The following is a 17,306-nucleotide window of genomic DNA, read 5'->3' as shown; positions in this document are numbered from 1 at the left end:
AATATGTATTACTTATCCTATTAAACCCTTTTGGAAAATAGAGAAAGAATTCAGTTTATTTGTAATTTTATTCTCTAGATGGGACAAAAGTTAGGACTGTTCAATTTCAGGATAGCATGTCTGATACACTGATGTTGATGAGACTCAAAAGTGTCTTTATCCTGTTTATTCCCCTTTCTATCATTATTTATACCATTCCCTTTCCTGAAATGGCATCCTCTCCTGGCCAGTCCTCACTTAAAAATTTGTTTATCATACACTTTCTACAAAACATCTTTCCTGATTAAACATTACTTAACCTTAATACCATTTTTAACCATATATCTTTATACAAGTGAACAGACAATTTGTATCATAGTTTAATATTTCTCTGTATTGTGAATAGACAATTTATATCCTAGTTTAATATTTCTCTGTGTTGCTTTATAAAAATTGTTATTGTGTAGGTATATGTTGGGTGAGGTGCTTTGTGTCATAAATTTATTCTAAATTACTTTAATGACTAGTACTATGCCTTGAATTTCTTTTTTTTTTTTAACAGATGAATTTTATTGAATCTTTAAAATCACAAATAGGTCTGGCATCTTACTTCCATTGCTGCACAACTCTTAGATCTGATTCATCAGCCTGCTGAACTATTTCTTTTTCAAAGACATAGATAGCATCCAAAAATTTTCCAATATCTTTGTTTGTAACTGTTGTGGCTTGCTGAATCAAAGCAGCTAAATTTGATACAAGTTCAATGTCATTTCCTTCAAGAATTAACTCATCTTTCTGGGCTTGAGACACTGAACAGGCAACACCTGGCCTCATCCAAACCTGCAGATGCATTTTTCACCCAAGAAATTTCAGATTTCAACCAGAGACCCACTCTCCTTATTAACAATGTTGATGGGGAAGTGAGTATATGCAGACTTCATCTTGTAAAGGAAGCCCAGTTTAACACCCTACACTGTGTTCTGGACTTGATGACAGAGTGCGGACTGTAGCCAGTTCCTTTCTTCTTCCCCACTGTTTGTCAACCCAAAGACTCTTCTTTTTATTCCCAAGTAGACTGACTTCTACACTGATATGACTGAAGTCCCTCCGCAGGATTCCCTGGGGGCCCTTCACAATAACTGTGTGTCCCTTCAGCGTGATGTTGACCTTTTCTGGAATGTCGACAGTCTCACTGCTGAGAACAATCTTCTTTCCCACAGTAGATGCAGCAAAGAGCCTTGTATTTCTTCTTAATCTTCACATAAAATAAATTAGAATGCTATGAAAGTAATAAGTGCTCAGTATAGGCTTTAATAGCAGAACTTCATCAATGCTTTGGAGTGGCCAATGTCTAAGGTGGAACATGTATGGCAAGTCTAAGCAACCTTCCGGTAGTGCAAGTTGGCTGATTTAACAATATCTATCAAAGATAAAGGCAAGAAGAAATTCTTCATCTTTCAAATACTTAATTAAAATACATTATTTATTTTGAAAATCCAAATTAAAGTTAAGTATAGTTTATGAAGAGAGAATAGAGTTGGCCTTCCATTAAAAAAATTAAAAAGGAAAGGTGAAAGCTAAAATGGTCAAAAGGAAAAATACTCATCGTCCTACTTTCATGAAGTGAAAAGATGATAAGGAAACTTCAATCTGGCAACAACATTTGAGAAGATAGGCACTTTAAGGAAAGGCAAAAATTTAATGATGAGTAAGAAGAGTTCTAAATAGAGGACAGAAAACTTAAATTTTTTTTTTAAAAGTTAATATTGACAGATCTAGCATTTACTTCATAGGAAATAAAAGTATAGGCAAAATACAGGTTTTTATACTGTTAATAGACAGTGATCAAAGGTGAAAGAAAACTAGGGAGATGACTGCTTTAATGGGAAAGAATAAAGAACTTCAAACTGGGTCAAAAGAATTTCTGAAAATAGACATCCTACACAGAATGATTTAGATAAAATGAGATGAAACGAGTACAATTTAAGGGACATTTCTAAGTGCTCTAATCAGAAGAAAAGATAGCAAAAGTACTGGAAAAATATAAGTAGAGAAAATAACATGCTTGCTTCATTAATTTGATTGATTGATTCAGTCAGTAATTTACCAACAGTGATTCAATTCTGACTGCATGCCAAGGACAATGAGTTACTGGATTACAAATTTGAGTGAGATGTGGTCCCTGTTTTAGAATACCACACACACACATACACACACATATAGGTAAATATATACAGGTAGGTATGTATGTATGTGTGTCACAGGGATTGGAAACATGGCAGTGTTTCTACACAAAACATTACCATAAATTTGGTAAGGAAGCTATAAACAAAGGGGGATGGTGATAAGAAGGGATTACTGACTTTGTGAAGTGAAGGTGAAGGGAGCCACGGCAGAGAAAAGACTGAGAATAGATGGATTCACAATGAAGTCACAGTGTTTCCCCAAACAAGCCAAGAAGATCACCAGCCAGAATGAATAATGTAAAAAACAAAATGGTGATGTGACCGTCAAAAAGAATAGAGATTATTGTTAATTACCTTTAGGAACAGTAACAGAGCAAATACTAAAAACTAAAATAATAAGGAAATTTGCAAAAAAAAATTGCAAACCAAAAAAGTTTAATTCCTAGAATGAGAATTAGTCTATCCATAAATAGACTTGAGTATTCATCAAGAGTCTAGAAGATACCAGAAATATAATCTTGACGCCTCCCTTAATGAGTTTGCAATGAATCTGGGGATATATGCTCAATATACATAACATGATGGCAAAAAAGTAACACAAATGCATGTGTTACGGACTACCGGTATTCAAGAGTACAGAGGCCAAAAGTTTAGCCTTTGCTCAACTGATGAGAGAGAAAAACTTTCATTGAAGAATTGGACTCTAAGTTCAGTCTTGAACTAGAAGACAACAAAATGTCAGGAAACAGATTCTGAGTAGTCGGAGAATATGAAAGAAAATGCAGTATTGAGAAAAGAACCTGGGTTTTAAAGTTGTTTAGACCTAAATTTTGATCACAAAGCATCCAATTACTGTTAATGTACTTAATAGTCCAAGTCTTAATTTTCTCATCAGTATGCTGATTTAGTAATATTTTAAGTTCATGTGAAGCAGTGAAGTAGAAAAAGGATTACTGAGAGATTAAAAAAGAAAAGGGATAGAAAGTATGGCAGTCTGGGAGCCAAGGTTTCCACAAAGCTGCCCTGGGAAAGAGAAAGGAATCTCAGGTTAAGAAAACACAGATCTACCTTTCCATCCTGTAAAAATTATAGGAATGAGAATGAATAAAGGGGGCTGGTGAATTGAGCTTCAGGGCCCCAGATCTTAGTGGTAAACACTTCTGTTCCGGTTTGCTAATGCTGCCATTTTGCAAAACACCAGAAATGGATTGGTTTTTATAAAGGGGGCTTATTTGGTTACAAATTTACAGTCTGAAGGCCATGAAAATGTCCAAATTAAGGTATCACCATGAATATACGTTCACTGAAGGAAGGCCAGTGGTGTCCGGAGAACCTCTGTTAGTTGGGAAGGCATGTGGCTGGCATCTGCTGATCCTGGGTTATGTTCCAGCTCCTCTCTCAGCAACTGTACATTCTTCAAAATGTTGCTTTTGGGGCGTTTTGTCCTCTCAGCTTCTCCGCAGCAAACTCTGGGCTAGCATAAGTCTGTTTTCAATGGCCATCTCCAAAGTTATCTCTCTCAGTTGCTCTCCAAAATGTCACAAACTGCTGTGCAAAGTTCCTTCTGTTTGTGAGTTCTTTTTGTAGGCCTCCAGAGATTAAATCAAAGTCCCAGCTGAATAGATGGGGCCACATTTCCATAAAACATTCAGTCAAGAAGTCACACCCTAATCAAAGGTGTCATTCACAGTTGAGTGGGTCACATCTCCATGGAAACAATCAAAAGGTTTCAACCTAATCAACACTAATCCGTCTGCCCCCTCAAGATTGCATTAAAGAACATGGCATTTTGGGGGACATAATACAGCTAAACTGGCACAACATCCAAATCTACATAATAAAAAGTGCAATGAATACATGGAAGAAGGATGATGTGTAGGGGGAAAATGCAACTTAAAATTCATTTCATCATCAAAGTGAAACAAATTTACAAACTATTTTCTTGACAGGTGGATGTGAGAAAGGGATATTCTAGATAAGTTTGTAGCATGTAAAGAATTAAATGTAAATTAATGGTACAGTAATTTGTTTAGCAAGATTTAAAAATGTTTAACTGAAATTCTTTTTCTTTACGGTGAGTTTTTATTATTTTGTTTGCTTATTTATAAGCTTTCACTGATTCACTTCAGACCAGAGTTATCCTAATCCCACCTTAAGGTCCTCAATTATAAATACTATAAGAATTAATCTTTTTAATTACAGAAGGTCTACTATAACTGTTATGTATGCTGATTGTAAAGATTAGCAAAAATATATGTAAAAGGGTTACATTGGAAATTGACATATCATATGGGCTTAATACATGATAGGTTTAGTACTTATTATTTTGACTCAGATGTACAAGGAAGTTAGGGAAGAAACTGGTGTGGGCAATCATGTAATCTTCCTAAGTGAAGAAAGAAATAGGCACTTTAAAATAACATTGGTCTTCAATGCCAGCAAGAGCACCTTGGGTTATGACCGGCAAAAAAAAAAAAAAAGAGAGAGAGAGAGTGAGCAAAGGTACATTGTTGTTCACAAGGGCTACATAAAGTAATAGTTTGAAAAGAATAATCTTGGAAAAAGGACAAGGATAAACTGGGAAATACCAGCTGAGAGAAGTCCCCCAGTAACTAAGGAAGTGGCAGAAAAGCCTAGCTTAGCAATATGGTGTAGAAAATGAATATAAAGAAGCAATCTGAGGGATATTCCAAACAAAATGAAAATACACAATGTAATAAGAGATTATGTAGGTGACAGAAATGAAAGAATAAAAGACAACTGGAAAGTTTTCTAGCTAAAATAATGAAAAATGGGGTCACCACAGGCTGTTAGATCATGGGAAAATCTTAAAGGAAAAAAAAAAAAGGAAAAGGAATTAAATTTCTTTTAAGTTGAATTTGAGGTGAAAGTAAGATATTCAGGTGATTAGGTTCTACCTGCACCAGTATTAAGGGTTTAAATTTGGGAGCAAATTCTACAGGGTCAAAAAAAAAAAAAAAAAAAAAAAAATTAGTTCACTGACAATATAAAAATCCCTTGGGAGAGAACCACTCTTATGATGCAGGACAAACAAATAGAACGCAAAGGAACTACAGAGAAGAACCTGCAAATTTCACAAAAAAAGCAAGTGGACATGAATTTCATTAGAAATAAGAGATTACAGTATGGCACTGAAAAGTTAAACAGGATTAGGTCTAGGCAAAGGCCATTGGGTATCTTGAAAAGGAAGTCAATAATTTTCAAAACAAAAAATCTGACAGAATACTAAGAGTAGAAACCAAAGCCCAGAATTTTGCTACACTTAAGTTTAGAGTTCCAACTCAATTACTGTTTACTGCATTTGACAGTTTTTGTTATCAGAAAGAGGAAAGTACTATACAGTTAAGGAGTGAAGATGGTGTGAACCAGTTACTTGCGGAGATTTGCATTAAAAGAACAGATGATAAAACAGTTGCAAAATATGCAACTGGAAAAAAACAAACTGAAAATAGTTTATAAAAAAGAAAAAAATACAAGTGATCAATAAACATTTTAAAAGGTTCAAAGCAAGAAATTAACATTTAAAGAGAAATAATGCTTCACGTATCAAATTAGCAAAGATTTAAATCACAATATTCAATCTTAATAGTGCAAAAGAACACTTAGACACTACTAGGAGGAGTGCAAATTGAACCCTTCTGAAGGGAAGTTTAGCAATGTTTCCACTTCTAGGAGTCAATTTCAAAGAGATTACCAGAGATGTTCACAACGATTTATATGTAAAGATGCTGACCTCACCAACACCTTGGAACAACATTTTATGACAAGATGTAACTGGTTTACACATAATGTTGCCATAGTAGAGAATCCTAAAATCTATTAACAAATAACGTAATATAGCATTTAAGTACAGACTTTGGGGTCAAATATCCTAGGTTTACAATCATTCTTTGTCGCTTACTTTCTGTGAGTATACATGAGGAAACATAGATTCTTTATATACAAAACAGAAACAAAAATAATACATACTTAATCAGGGCTATTAAGAGGACTAAATAAAACAAACATAAGGAGCACAGCACAGTTGGCCACATAATAAGCACTCAACAAATATTTTCATTAATGGAAAACATAAACAAATGCAAAACTATATATTCAGATGATGCTAACATTAAGTAAATAAACAAAGGCTTACACAGAGAAAACAGCTTACAATGGAATTCACCAGTAACATTTTAATAGCAGTCAACTCTAGAAGGGGGTGGGAGAAAGGGACTATCTGATGTTTTTATTTTCTTCTTTAAAGTTTTCTATGTTTTTCTAAAATTTCATCCATAAATATGTATTGCCTTCATAACTTTAAAATATCATTACACATGATAATTTAATAATTGATAATAGCTTTTTAGAGTGACTGGGAAAATGGTCAAAAAGGTTTTCTATTAGATTGAAACATTATAGTCACCAGTTCTTTTTTTTTTCTTTTTTTATCTTCATTTTCTTGAGATACATTCACATACCACGCAGCCATACAAAACAAATCATACATTCGATTGTTGACAGTAGCATTACATAGTTGTGCATTCATCACCTAAATCAATCCCTGATACCTTCATTAGCACACACCCAAAAATAACAAGAATAATAATTAAAGTGAAAAAGAGCAATTGAAGTAAAAAAGAACACTGGGTACCTTTGTCTGTCTGTTTGTTTGTTTCCTTCTCCTATTTTTCTACTCATCCATCCATAAACTAGACAAAGTGGAGTGTGGTCCTTATGGCTTTCCCAATCCCATTGTCACCCCCATAAGCTACATTTTTATACAATTGTCTTCGAGATTCATGGGTTCTGGGTTGTAGTTTGATAGTTTCAGGTATCTACCACCAGCTACCCCAATTCTTTAGAACCTTAAAAGGGTTGTCTAAAGTGTGCGTAAGAGTGCCCACCAGAGTGACCTCTTGGCTCCTTTTGGAATCTCTCTGCCACTGAAGCTTATTTCATTTCCTTTCACATCCCTCTTTTGGTCAAGAAGATGTTCATCCCACGATGCCAGGTTTACATTCCTCCCTGGGAGTCATATTCCACGTTGCCAGGGAGATTCACTCCCCTGGGTGTCTGATCCCACGTAGGGGGGAGGGCAGTGATTTCACCTTTCAAGTTGGCTTAGCTAGAGAGAGAGGGCCACATCTGAGCAACAAAGAGGCATTCAGGAGGGGGCTCTTAGGCACAATTATAGGGAGGCCCAGCTTCTCCTTTGCAGCAACCGTCTTCCCAAGGGTAAAACCTATGGTAGAGGGCTCAACCCATCAAACCACCAGTCCCCTATGTCTGTGGTCATGTTAGCAACCATCGAGGTGGGGTAGGCCAATACCCCTGCATCCTCCACAGGCTCCTCAAGGGGGCACTACATATTTTTTTCCTTGTTTTTCTTTTTCTTTTCTTTTTTTTTTTTTTTAACTTTCCCTTCTTTGTTAAATCAACTATATGAAAAAAAAAAAGTGAAAAAAAAAAAAAAAACGTACAATAAAAGAACATTTCAAAGAAACCATAACAAGGGAGTAAGAAAAAGACAACCAATCTAAGATAACTGCTTAACTTCCAACATGTTCCTATTTTACCCCAAGAAAGTTACCTAATATAGCAACATTTCTGTGAACTTGTTCCTACTATATTCATCAGAAATTAACAGACCATAGTCATTCCTGGGCATCCCCAGAACGTTAAATAGCTTATCTGTTCTTCTTGGATTACTGTTCCCCCTTCCTTAATTGCTCTCTATTGCTAGTTCCCCTACATTCTACATTATAAACCATTTGTTTTACATTTTTCAAAGTTCACATTAGTGGTAGCATATAATATTTCTCTTTTTGTGCCTGGCTTATTTCACTCAGCAGTATGTCTTCAAGGTTCATCCATGTTGTCATGTTTCACGACATCGTTCCTTCTTACTGCCGTGTAGTATTCCATCGTGTGTATATACCACATTTTATTTATCCACTCATCTGCTGAAGGACATTTGGGTTGTTTCCATCTCTTGGCAATTGTGAATAATGCTGCTATGAACATTGGCGTGCAGATATCTGTTCGTGTCACTGCTTTCCGATCTTCCGGGTATATACCGAGAAGTGCAATCGCTGGATCGAATGGTAACTCTATATCTAGTTTTCTAAGGAACTGCCAGACTGACTTCCAGAGTGGCTGAACCATTATACAGTCCCACCAACAATGAATAAGAGTTCCAATTTCTCCCCATCCCCTCCAGCATTTGTAGTTTCCTGTTTGTTTAATGGCAGCCATTCTAACTGGTGTTAAATGGTATCTCATTGCGGTCTTAATTTGCATCTCTCTAATAGCTAGTGAAGCTGAACATTTTTTCATGTGTTTCTTGGCCACTTGTATTTCCTCTTCAGAGAACTGTCTTTTCATATCTTTTGCCCATTTTATAATTGGGCTGTCTGTACTATTGTCATTGAGTTGTAGGATTTCTTTATATATGCAAGATATCAGTCTTTTGTCAGATACAATGGTTTCCAAAAATTTTTTCCCATTGAGTTGGCTGCCTCTTTACGTTTTTGAGAAATTCGGTTGAGGTGCAGAAACTTCTAAGCTTGAGGAGTTCCCATTTATCTATTTTTTCTTTTGTTGCTTGTGCTTTGGGTGTAAAGTCTAGGAAGTGGCCACCTAATACAAGGTCTTGAAGATGTTTTCCTACATTATCTTCTAGGAGTTTTATGGTACTTTCTTTTATATTGAGATCTTTGGTCCATTTTGAGTTAATTTTTGTGTAGGGGGTGAGGTAGGGGTCCTCTTTCATTCTTTTGGATATGGATATCCAACTCTCCCAGCCCCATTTGTTGAAAAGACCATTATGACTCAGTTCAGTGACTTTGGGGGCCTTATCAAAGATCAGTCGGCCATAGATCTGAGGGTCTATCTCTGAATTCTCAATTCGATTCCATTGATCTATATGTCTATCTTTGTGCCAGTACCATGCCGTTTTGACAACTGTGGCTTTATAATAAGCTTCAAAGTCAGGGAGTGTAAGTCCTCCCACTTCGTTTTTCTTTTTTAGAGTGTGTTTAGCAATTCGAGGCATCTTCCCTTTCCAAATAAATTTGATAACTAGCTTTTCCAAGTCTGCAAAGTAGGTTGTTGGAATTTAGATTGGGATTGCATTGAATCTGTAGATGAGTTTGGGTAGAATTGACATCTTAATGACATTTAGTCTTCCTATCCATGAACATGGAATATTTTTCCATCTTTTAAGGTCCCCTTTCTATTTCTTTTAGTAGAGTTATGTAGTTTTGTTTGTATAGGTCTTTTACATCTTTGGGTAAATTTATTCCTAGGTACTTGATTTTTTTAGTTGCTATTGAAAATGGTATCTTTTTCTTGAGTGTCTCTTCAGTTTGTTCATTTCTAGCAAATAGAAACATTACTGACTTATGTGCATTAATCTTGTATCCCGCTACTTTGCTAAATTTGTTTATTAGCTCTAGTAGCTGTATCGTCGATTTCTCAGGGTTTTCTAGATATAAGATCATATCATCTGCAAACAATGAGTTTTACTTCTTCTTTTCCAATTTGGATGCCTTTTATTTCTTTGTCTTGCCGGATTGCCCCGGCTAGCACTTCCAGCACAATGTTGAATAACAGTGGTGACAGCGGGCATTCTTGTCTTGTTCCTGATCTTAGAGGGAAGGCTTTCAGTCTCTCACCATTGAGTACTATGCTGGCTGTGGGTTTTTCATATATGCTCTTTATCATATTGAGGAAGTTTCCTTCAATTCCTACCTTTTGAAGTGTTTTTATCAAAAAGGGATGTTGGATTTTGTCAAATGCTTTTTCAGCATCTATTGAGATGATCATTTGGTTTTTCCCTTTCGAATTGTTAATGTGTTGTAATACATTGATTGATTTTCTTATGTTGAACCATCCTTGCATGCCTGGAATGAACCCCACTTGGTCATGGTGTATGATTTTTTTAATGTGTCTTTGGATTCGATTTGCAAGTATTTTGTTGAGGATTTTTGCATCTATATTCATTAGGGAGATTGGCCGGTAGTTTTCGTTTTTTGTAGCATCTTTGCCTGGTTTTGGTATCAGACTGATGTTAGCTTCATAAAATGAGTTAGGTAGTGTTCCATTTTCTTCAATGTTTTGAAAGAGTTTGAGTAAGATTGGTGTCAGTTCTTTCTGGGAAGTTTGGTAGAATTTCCCTGTGAAGCCATCTGGCCCTGGGCATTTATTTGTGGGAAGATTTTTGATGACTGATTGGATCTCTTTGCTTGTGATGGGTTGGTTGAGGTCTTCTATTTCTTCTCTGGTCAGTCTAGGTTGTTCATATGTTTCCAGGAAATTGTCCATTTCCTCTACATTATCCAGTTTGTTGCTATACAGATGTTCATAGTATCCTCTTATAATTTTTTTAATTTCTTCAGGATCTGCAGTTATGTCACCTTTTTCATTCATTATTGTGTTTATATGGGTCTTCTCTCTTTTTGATTTTGTCAGTCTAGCTAGGGGCTTGTCAATCTTGTTGATCTTCTCAAAGAACCAACTTTTGGTGATATTTATCCTCTCTATTGTTTTTTTGTTCTCTATGTCATTTATTTCTGCTTTAATCCTTGTTATTTCTTTTCTTCTACTTGGTTTAGGATTGGTTTGCTGTTCATTTTCTAGCTTCTTCAGTTGATCCATTAGTTCTTTGATTTTGGCTCTTTCTTCCTTTTTAATATATGCGTTTAGTGCTATAAATTTCCCCCTTAGCACTGCTTTTGCTGCATCCCATAGGTTTTGGTATGTTGTGTTCTCATTTTCATTCATCTCTATATATTTAGCAATTTCTCTTGCTATTTCTTGTTTAACCCACTGATTGTTTAGGAGTGTGTTGTTTAACCTCCATGTATTTGTGAATTTTCTAAGTCTCTGATGGTTATTGACTTCTAATTGTATTCCATTGTGGTCAGAGAATGTGCTTTGAATAATTTCAATGCTTTTAAATTTATTGAGGCTTGTTTTATGTCCCAGCATATGATCTATTCTGGAGAATGTTCTGTGAGCACTAGAAAAGTATGTGTATCCTGTTGATTTGGGATGTAATGTCCTGTATATGTCTGTTAAATCTAATTCATTTATCAGATTGTTTAGGTTTTCAATTTCCTTATTGGTCTTCCGTCTGGTTGATCAATCTATAGGAGAGAGTGCTGTGTTGAAGTCTCCCACAATTATTGTGGAAACATCAATTGCTTCCTTTAGTTTTGCCAGTGTTTCTCTCATGTATTTTGTGGCACCTTGATTGGGTGCATAGACATTTACAATTGTTATTTCTTCTTGTTGAAATAACAATTGTTATTTCTTCTTGTTATTTCTTCTTTTACTAGTATGTAGTGGCCTTCTTTGTCTCTCAAAACATCCCTGCATTTAAAGTCTATTTTATCTTAGATTAATATTGCTATACCTGCTTTCTTTTGGCTGTAGCTTGCATGAAATATTTTTTTCCATCCTTTCACTTTCAATTTCTTTATGTCCCTGTGTCTAAGATAAGTCTCTTGTATGCAACATATTGATGGTTCATTTTTTTTGATCCATTCTGCGAATCTGTATCTTTTAATTGGGGAGTTTAATCCATTCACATTCAACGTTATAACCGTGAAGGCATTTCTTGAATCAGCCATCTTATCCTTTGGTTTATGTTTGTCATATTTTTCCCCTCTCTATTAATATCCTTTATTGTACCCATACCGAATCTCTTTAGTACTGAACCTTTCTCCAAGTCTCTCTGTCCTTTCTTTGATTCTCTGTCTGTAGGGCTCCCTTTAGTATCTCCAGTAGGGCAGGTCTCTTGTTAGCAAATTCTCTCAGCATTTGTTTGTCTGTGAAAAATTTAAGCTCTCCCCCAAATTTGAAGGAGAGCTTTGCTGGATAAAGTATTCTTGGTTGGAAATTTTTCTCACTCAGAATTTTAAATATATCATGCCACTGCCTTCTCGCCTCCATGGTGGCTGCTGAGTAGTCACTACTTAGTCTTATGCTGTTTCCTTTGTATGTGGTGAATTGCTTTCCTCTTGCTGCTTTCAGAACTTGGTCCTTCTCTTCCATGTTTGACAGCATGATCAGAATATGTCTCGGAGTGGGTTTATTTGGATTTATTCTATTTGGAGTTCGCTGAGCATTTATGATTTGTGTATTTATGTTGTTTAGAAGATTTGGGAAGTTTTCCCCAACAATTTCTTTGAATACTCTTCCTAGACCTTTACCCTCTTCTTCCCCTTCTGGAACACCAATGAGTCTTATATTCGGACGTTTTATATTATCTATCATATCCCTGAGGTCCGTTTTGAGTTTTTCAATTTTTTCCCCCATTCTTTCTTTTATGCTTTCATTTTCCATTCTGTCATCTTCCAGGTCACTGATTCGTTGTTCAACTTCCTCTAGTCTTGTACTATGAGTGTCCAGAATCTTTTTAATTTGGTCAACAGTTTCTTTAATTTCCATAAGATCATCTATTTTTTTATTTATTTTTGCAACGTCTTCTTTATCCTCTTCTAGGGTCTTCTTGATATCCTTTGTATGCCGTAATATGGTCTCATTGTTCATCTTTAGTTCTTTGAGTAGCTGCTCTAGGTGGTGTGTCTCTTCTGAGCTTTTGATTTGGGTGCTTGGGCTTGGGTTATCCATATCGTCTGGTTTTTTCATATGGTTTATAATTTTCTGTTGTTTTTGGCCTCTTGGCATTTGCTGAACTTGATAGGGTTCTTTTAGGATTTGTAGACCAATTGAAGTCCTTATCTCTAATTTATCAGATCTATAGCTTCGTGGAGTACACTTTCTCTAACTAACCAGCAGGTGGCGTCCACGAGCCACCTGTTCTCCACAAGCCAGTTCTCCCCTGCTTAGCCTTTGTGGTGAGTGGGGGAGTGAGTCTTGTGGGGTCCAATTGTAGTACCAAGCTTGCGTGTGTAGTTGGTGTTGCCCACCCTGTATATGGGGCTTGTTTCTGGGCCGTCAGGGAGGAGGGGTGGCTCTAACAATCAAATCTCCCTGGTGATCCTAGAGTTTTAAAGCTGCTGCAATAGTCTAATCCTTCAGTTCAGTCCTGCCACAGTTTGTCCCTGCCACTGACCCACAAGTCCTTGGTATTGGCGTATGGCTCCTGAGACTTGCAAGTGGGCCCCTCTTCTGGCTGTGTACCCCCTGGCCCTCTGTTGAGGGATGACTGTGCTATGTCACGGGTGAGTGCCGTCCCCCCCAGGGCAGTTCTGGGCTGCTGGGCTGTGTAGGGAGGCTCCCAGTCTGCTGCAATGATGGCTGAATGGGGCTTTGTTAATTCATACTGCTCCACCTTCCCAACTCTGGGACAATCAGCTGAGGGTGCAGGGACGGCAAATGTCCACGCCCAGTTTTGTGGTGTGTGCCTGTTATTTGAAGCACTTCCGTCACACTGGGTTGTCTGGGGCAGCTCTGGGCTATCAGGCTGGCGATGGGCAGGAGTGTTTCCTGTCCACCAGGATGATGGCTGTGAGCGGACACCCCCCTTTTCTTGGGAAGTTGTGGTGTTTAGTGAATTTTCTCAGCCACTGGATTATTGCCTTTTGTCTCAGAGCTCTCTTAGTTCTGCTCTTGTCTTGACCTGCCCAAATTGCAAGTCTTTGAAGCTTTCTGTATTGGGCTTCTTAGAGTAATTGTTTCAGAAAAAGAAAAAAGGATTAAAAAAAAAAAGAAAAGGGCCCTCCTCAGAGATCTAATGGGTTATTGAAATGCTAAGAGACAAAGCAATTAGGGCCATTAAGGAAAGGTCCACAGGGCAGAGAGATCAGCTTTTCTTCGGGATTTGCATATGAGCCTCAGGGCCTGAGCTCTGCCCTTCCCCTTTCTATGTTCACCAGATCTCCAAAAATCCTCCACTTTTATTTTGGAGTTTTTCGTGTTGTTTTTTTCTATGCCTGTCTCCTCTCTGCTGGGCTGGCTGCTCTCAGATTCTCTGGTGTCTGGTCTCAGTCTATCAGTGGTTGGAGTTTGGATCAGTAGAATGAGTTTCCGATAAGGGCCGCTACTGCAGTTCTCCCTTCTCCTTCCCAGAGATGACAGCCCCTCCTCCCACGGGACTGAGCCTGGCAGGGAGGGGTGCGGGTCCCCTGGCCACAAAAACTTACAGATTTCGTTGATCTCAGCAGTTCCACGATTTCATGAGTGTTGTATGAAGTATGCCCAAAGTCAGATTGCTCTGTGGTGTCCAGTCCACGCAGTTCCTGGGTTTCTACCTACTTTCCTGGAGGAGTAACTAAAACATACAGCTCACCAGTCCGCCATCTTGCCCCGCCTCCACCTGTTCTTTATTAAACACTCACATGCACAATCATAAAATAACTAGGCTAAAGATTCTGCACTCAAGATCTAAGAATCTGTAATTCATAGGCGAAAGGAGATTTACCTCAAAAATGTAAAGGACAGAGGAAATTAAAACACACGATTTTTACCTTCTATTTTTAATAGAAATTTTACAATGCCCATCATATACAATTAAATAGGCCATAAAACATTATTTATAGCCTTTTCTAGTTTGTGTACACTCAATTATGCTCATGCACACCCATGTGCCTAGAAACAGGAAAAAAATATGGAAATAGTACTAAAAAAATTTCTGTCAATCTAGAATTCTAAATTAGGCAAAAATATATTTTAAAAAGGAAAGGTAACAGTATACTGTACAAACAGTGAACCTTAAGATAAACCATGGACTATGGTTAATAATACAATTACAAAAATGTGTTTTCATAGAAAGCTGAAAGAATTCAGCACCAGCAGACCTGGAAAAGGATACTAAATGGAAATAAGGATCTACACAACAGAAAGAAGAGCAATGGAAATGCTTACTAAGATGACAGAAGAGGTTCAAGCTATAAAGCAAGTCCATGGAACAGCAACAGTGACAACAAAGAACATTCTGCTGGGTTTGCTTTTCTCTTTCAGAGACCAGTGTAAAAAAGAGGAATCTGAAGCTTAATATATAAGTTTCTGGAGGCAATATTTTTTACCTTTTTTTTTTTTAATCAACTTGCATTTTGGTCTGGCTTTGTGATTGATTTACTTAATTTACATAAGAAGAATGGTTCATAATTTCATATTGTTTAAATATTACTTACAAGAAATATTAAATATTAATATTAAATACTAAGTATAAGAGTATTTCCTTGGAATGACTTTTAAATTTTTCCTGAAACTTACATGAGCTAGATTTTTACACCCAAATTTTAGTTCACTAGAAGAAAGGTGTAAAACGAATAATGGGAAATATTTACTACTGCCATTATGTAATTCACTGAAGGGGCAAAGAGGTTGTTATTTCTTAACTATTCTGAAATGCAATGACTGTTAACTACTTTCAAGTACAAAATATTCATGTGCTACTCTAAGTGTGATAAAATGAGGCCAGCTGTACATTCACTCAAAAGATGCATTCAAATCTTCTGTGTGCAAAGTGTTATACTAAATGCTATGAGAATACACTAAGTCATTGCTTAAAATATGGTTCCTAAGCCACAACTGATACTGAAGGTGTGGCTTTTTATTTAAAGAAATCAAGGAACTCAAGTTAGTTCTCCCTGGGAAATATCTTTGTATATCAGCTGTGAATTTAAGATTACATAAGAAATAATGTTACTAGGGGTCTCACCAAAGATTCACACTTAAATTCAATGTACTTTATAAGTTCCTGATAAGATGGTTAAGTGATATACACTTACACATTGGAAAAAAAGGAAAGCCAGTTATCCAGTGTTCCTAAAAAATTAAGACATTTATTTGAATTTGGCACTCATATTTTTTGGTCTAATTTTATCTCTACTGCCAATCTTCTGCTTTAGCTCCAGCCTAACGCATCGGGGGCTGAGTGTGAGGATCAATCAAAATCTTGATATTAAAAATACACATAGCCTGAGTTGATGAAAGCTAAGACTTAAAACAATGATTATTTGATGTACTGGCATGCATCAGAATTACCCAAGGTAGTTGTGTAAGTGCAGACTGTAGAACCCACTCTCAGAGATGTTAATTCTATAGGCTAAGGTGGCACTGAAGAACCTGAGTTTTAATGCAAAACACATTTTGAGAAACACCAATTTATTGAATTATCTTCAACACAGGGTTAGAATTCTTATTTTTCCATACTAACTCTGTCATTTTCAAAAATGCTAGAACCATTATCATTTGTTTTGATATTTTTGAACTGAAACCATATACTGATCTTCTTAGTACATATTGTCCAACTATACACACCCATGTTTCTGCCACTTCCCAATAAGCAGATGATGGATAAATGGAAAGGTAAATATGGATAGATAAAAAGGTAGCTATAGATAGATACATCCATCTACCCACCCATTTATCTAATATATATTAAACCAAGTAGGTATTCTACCCAGAAATCAGAGAGTAACTCAAGTGTTTTAGCATTGTACATACACACTCTAAAATACCATCCTAAAATAATCAAAAGAAGAAAGCTACCATTGAAAGAAGTTCCCAGGAAAGGTTCCTAGAAATTTTCAGTTATTAACAACAGTATTTAGCTTACCTGCCATCTCGCTGAGCAGCACCACCTTCCGTCACTGTCTTGACAAATATTCCAAGCTTTTCAAGTCCAGCATCTGCTCCAACACCCATTCCAATAATACTTATACCAAGTCCATCCTCATCTATAGAAAAAAAAAGGAGCCTAGGATTTATACCAGTTCACAATTAACTGGTAAGGCCTATTTGCTGCTTTTAATTTTGTTTTTCTTTATGGATCAGCCACATGATATGCTTGCCTTGCCAGAATTTTATTCTATGCTGGGTAGCAGCGGTATCAAACAAGACCCCAAAAAAGGTTGGCAAATGTCTTATTTTACTACTGCAGTTGGCAATTCATTGTGATTCCCCTGAAAGGTAACACTTTAGTTACTGAATAATCAATCTGTGTTAATTAAAACATGGCCTCCATAAATAATCCTATGAATTATTTTAGACATGAAAAACATACATACTCACGCACATATACTTTACATCTAAATAATGTGATAACATATCTGAAGTTTTCCCTTTACTCCTGTGATCTTTTCTTTACTTGTTCCATACCCCTCAATTCATATCGATAAAGTATGTGCCTTTGAGTACCTTCTCCTATGCTACTATATAAAT

General features: G+C 36.5%; 1 protein-coding gene across 16 annotated transcripts in view; it reads right to left on the bottom strand.

The window, feature by feature from the left end:
* The window catches only part of PPP1R9A (protein phosphatase 1 regulatory subunit 9A), a 429,978-nt gene that overhangs the window by 156,877 nt on the left and 255,795 nt on the right, over positions 1-17,306 (bottom strand). For all 16 annotated transcript variants that reach the window (XM_037836700.1, XM_037836701.1, XM_037836711.1 and 13 more), the window contains exon 4: positions 16,702-16,822. In XM_037836700.1, coding sequence (XP_037692628.1) covers positions 16,702-16,822 — 121 coding nt within the window. The remainder of the gene's footprint in view (positions 1-16,701; positions 16,823-17,306) is intronic.

Source organism: Choloepus didactylus, chromosome 5, assembly GCF_015220235.1.
Source record: "Choloepus didactylus isolate mChoDid1 chromosome 5, mChoDid1.pri, whole genome shotgun sequence".
NCBI lineage: Eukaryota > Metazoa > Chordata > Mammalia > Pilosa > Megalonychidae > Choloepus > Choloepus didactylus.
This window is presented reverse-complemented; position numbering and strand designations above follow the sequence as displayed.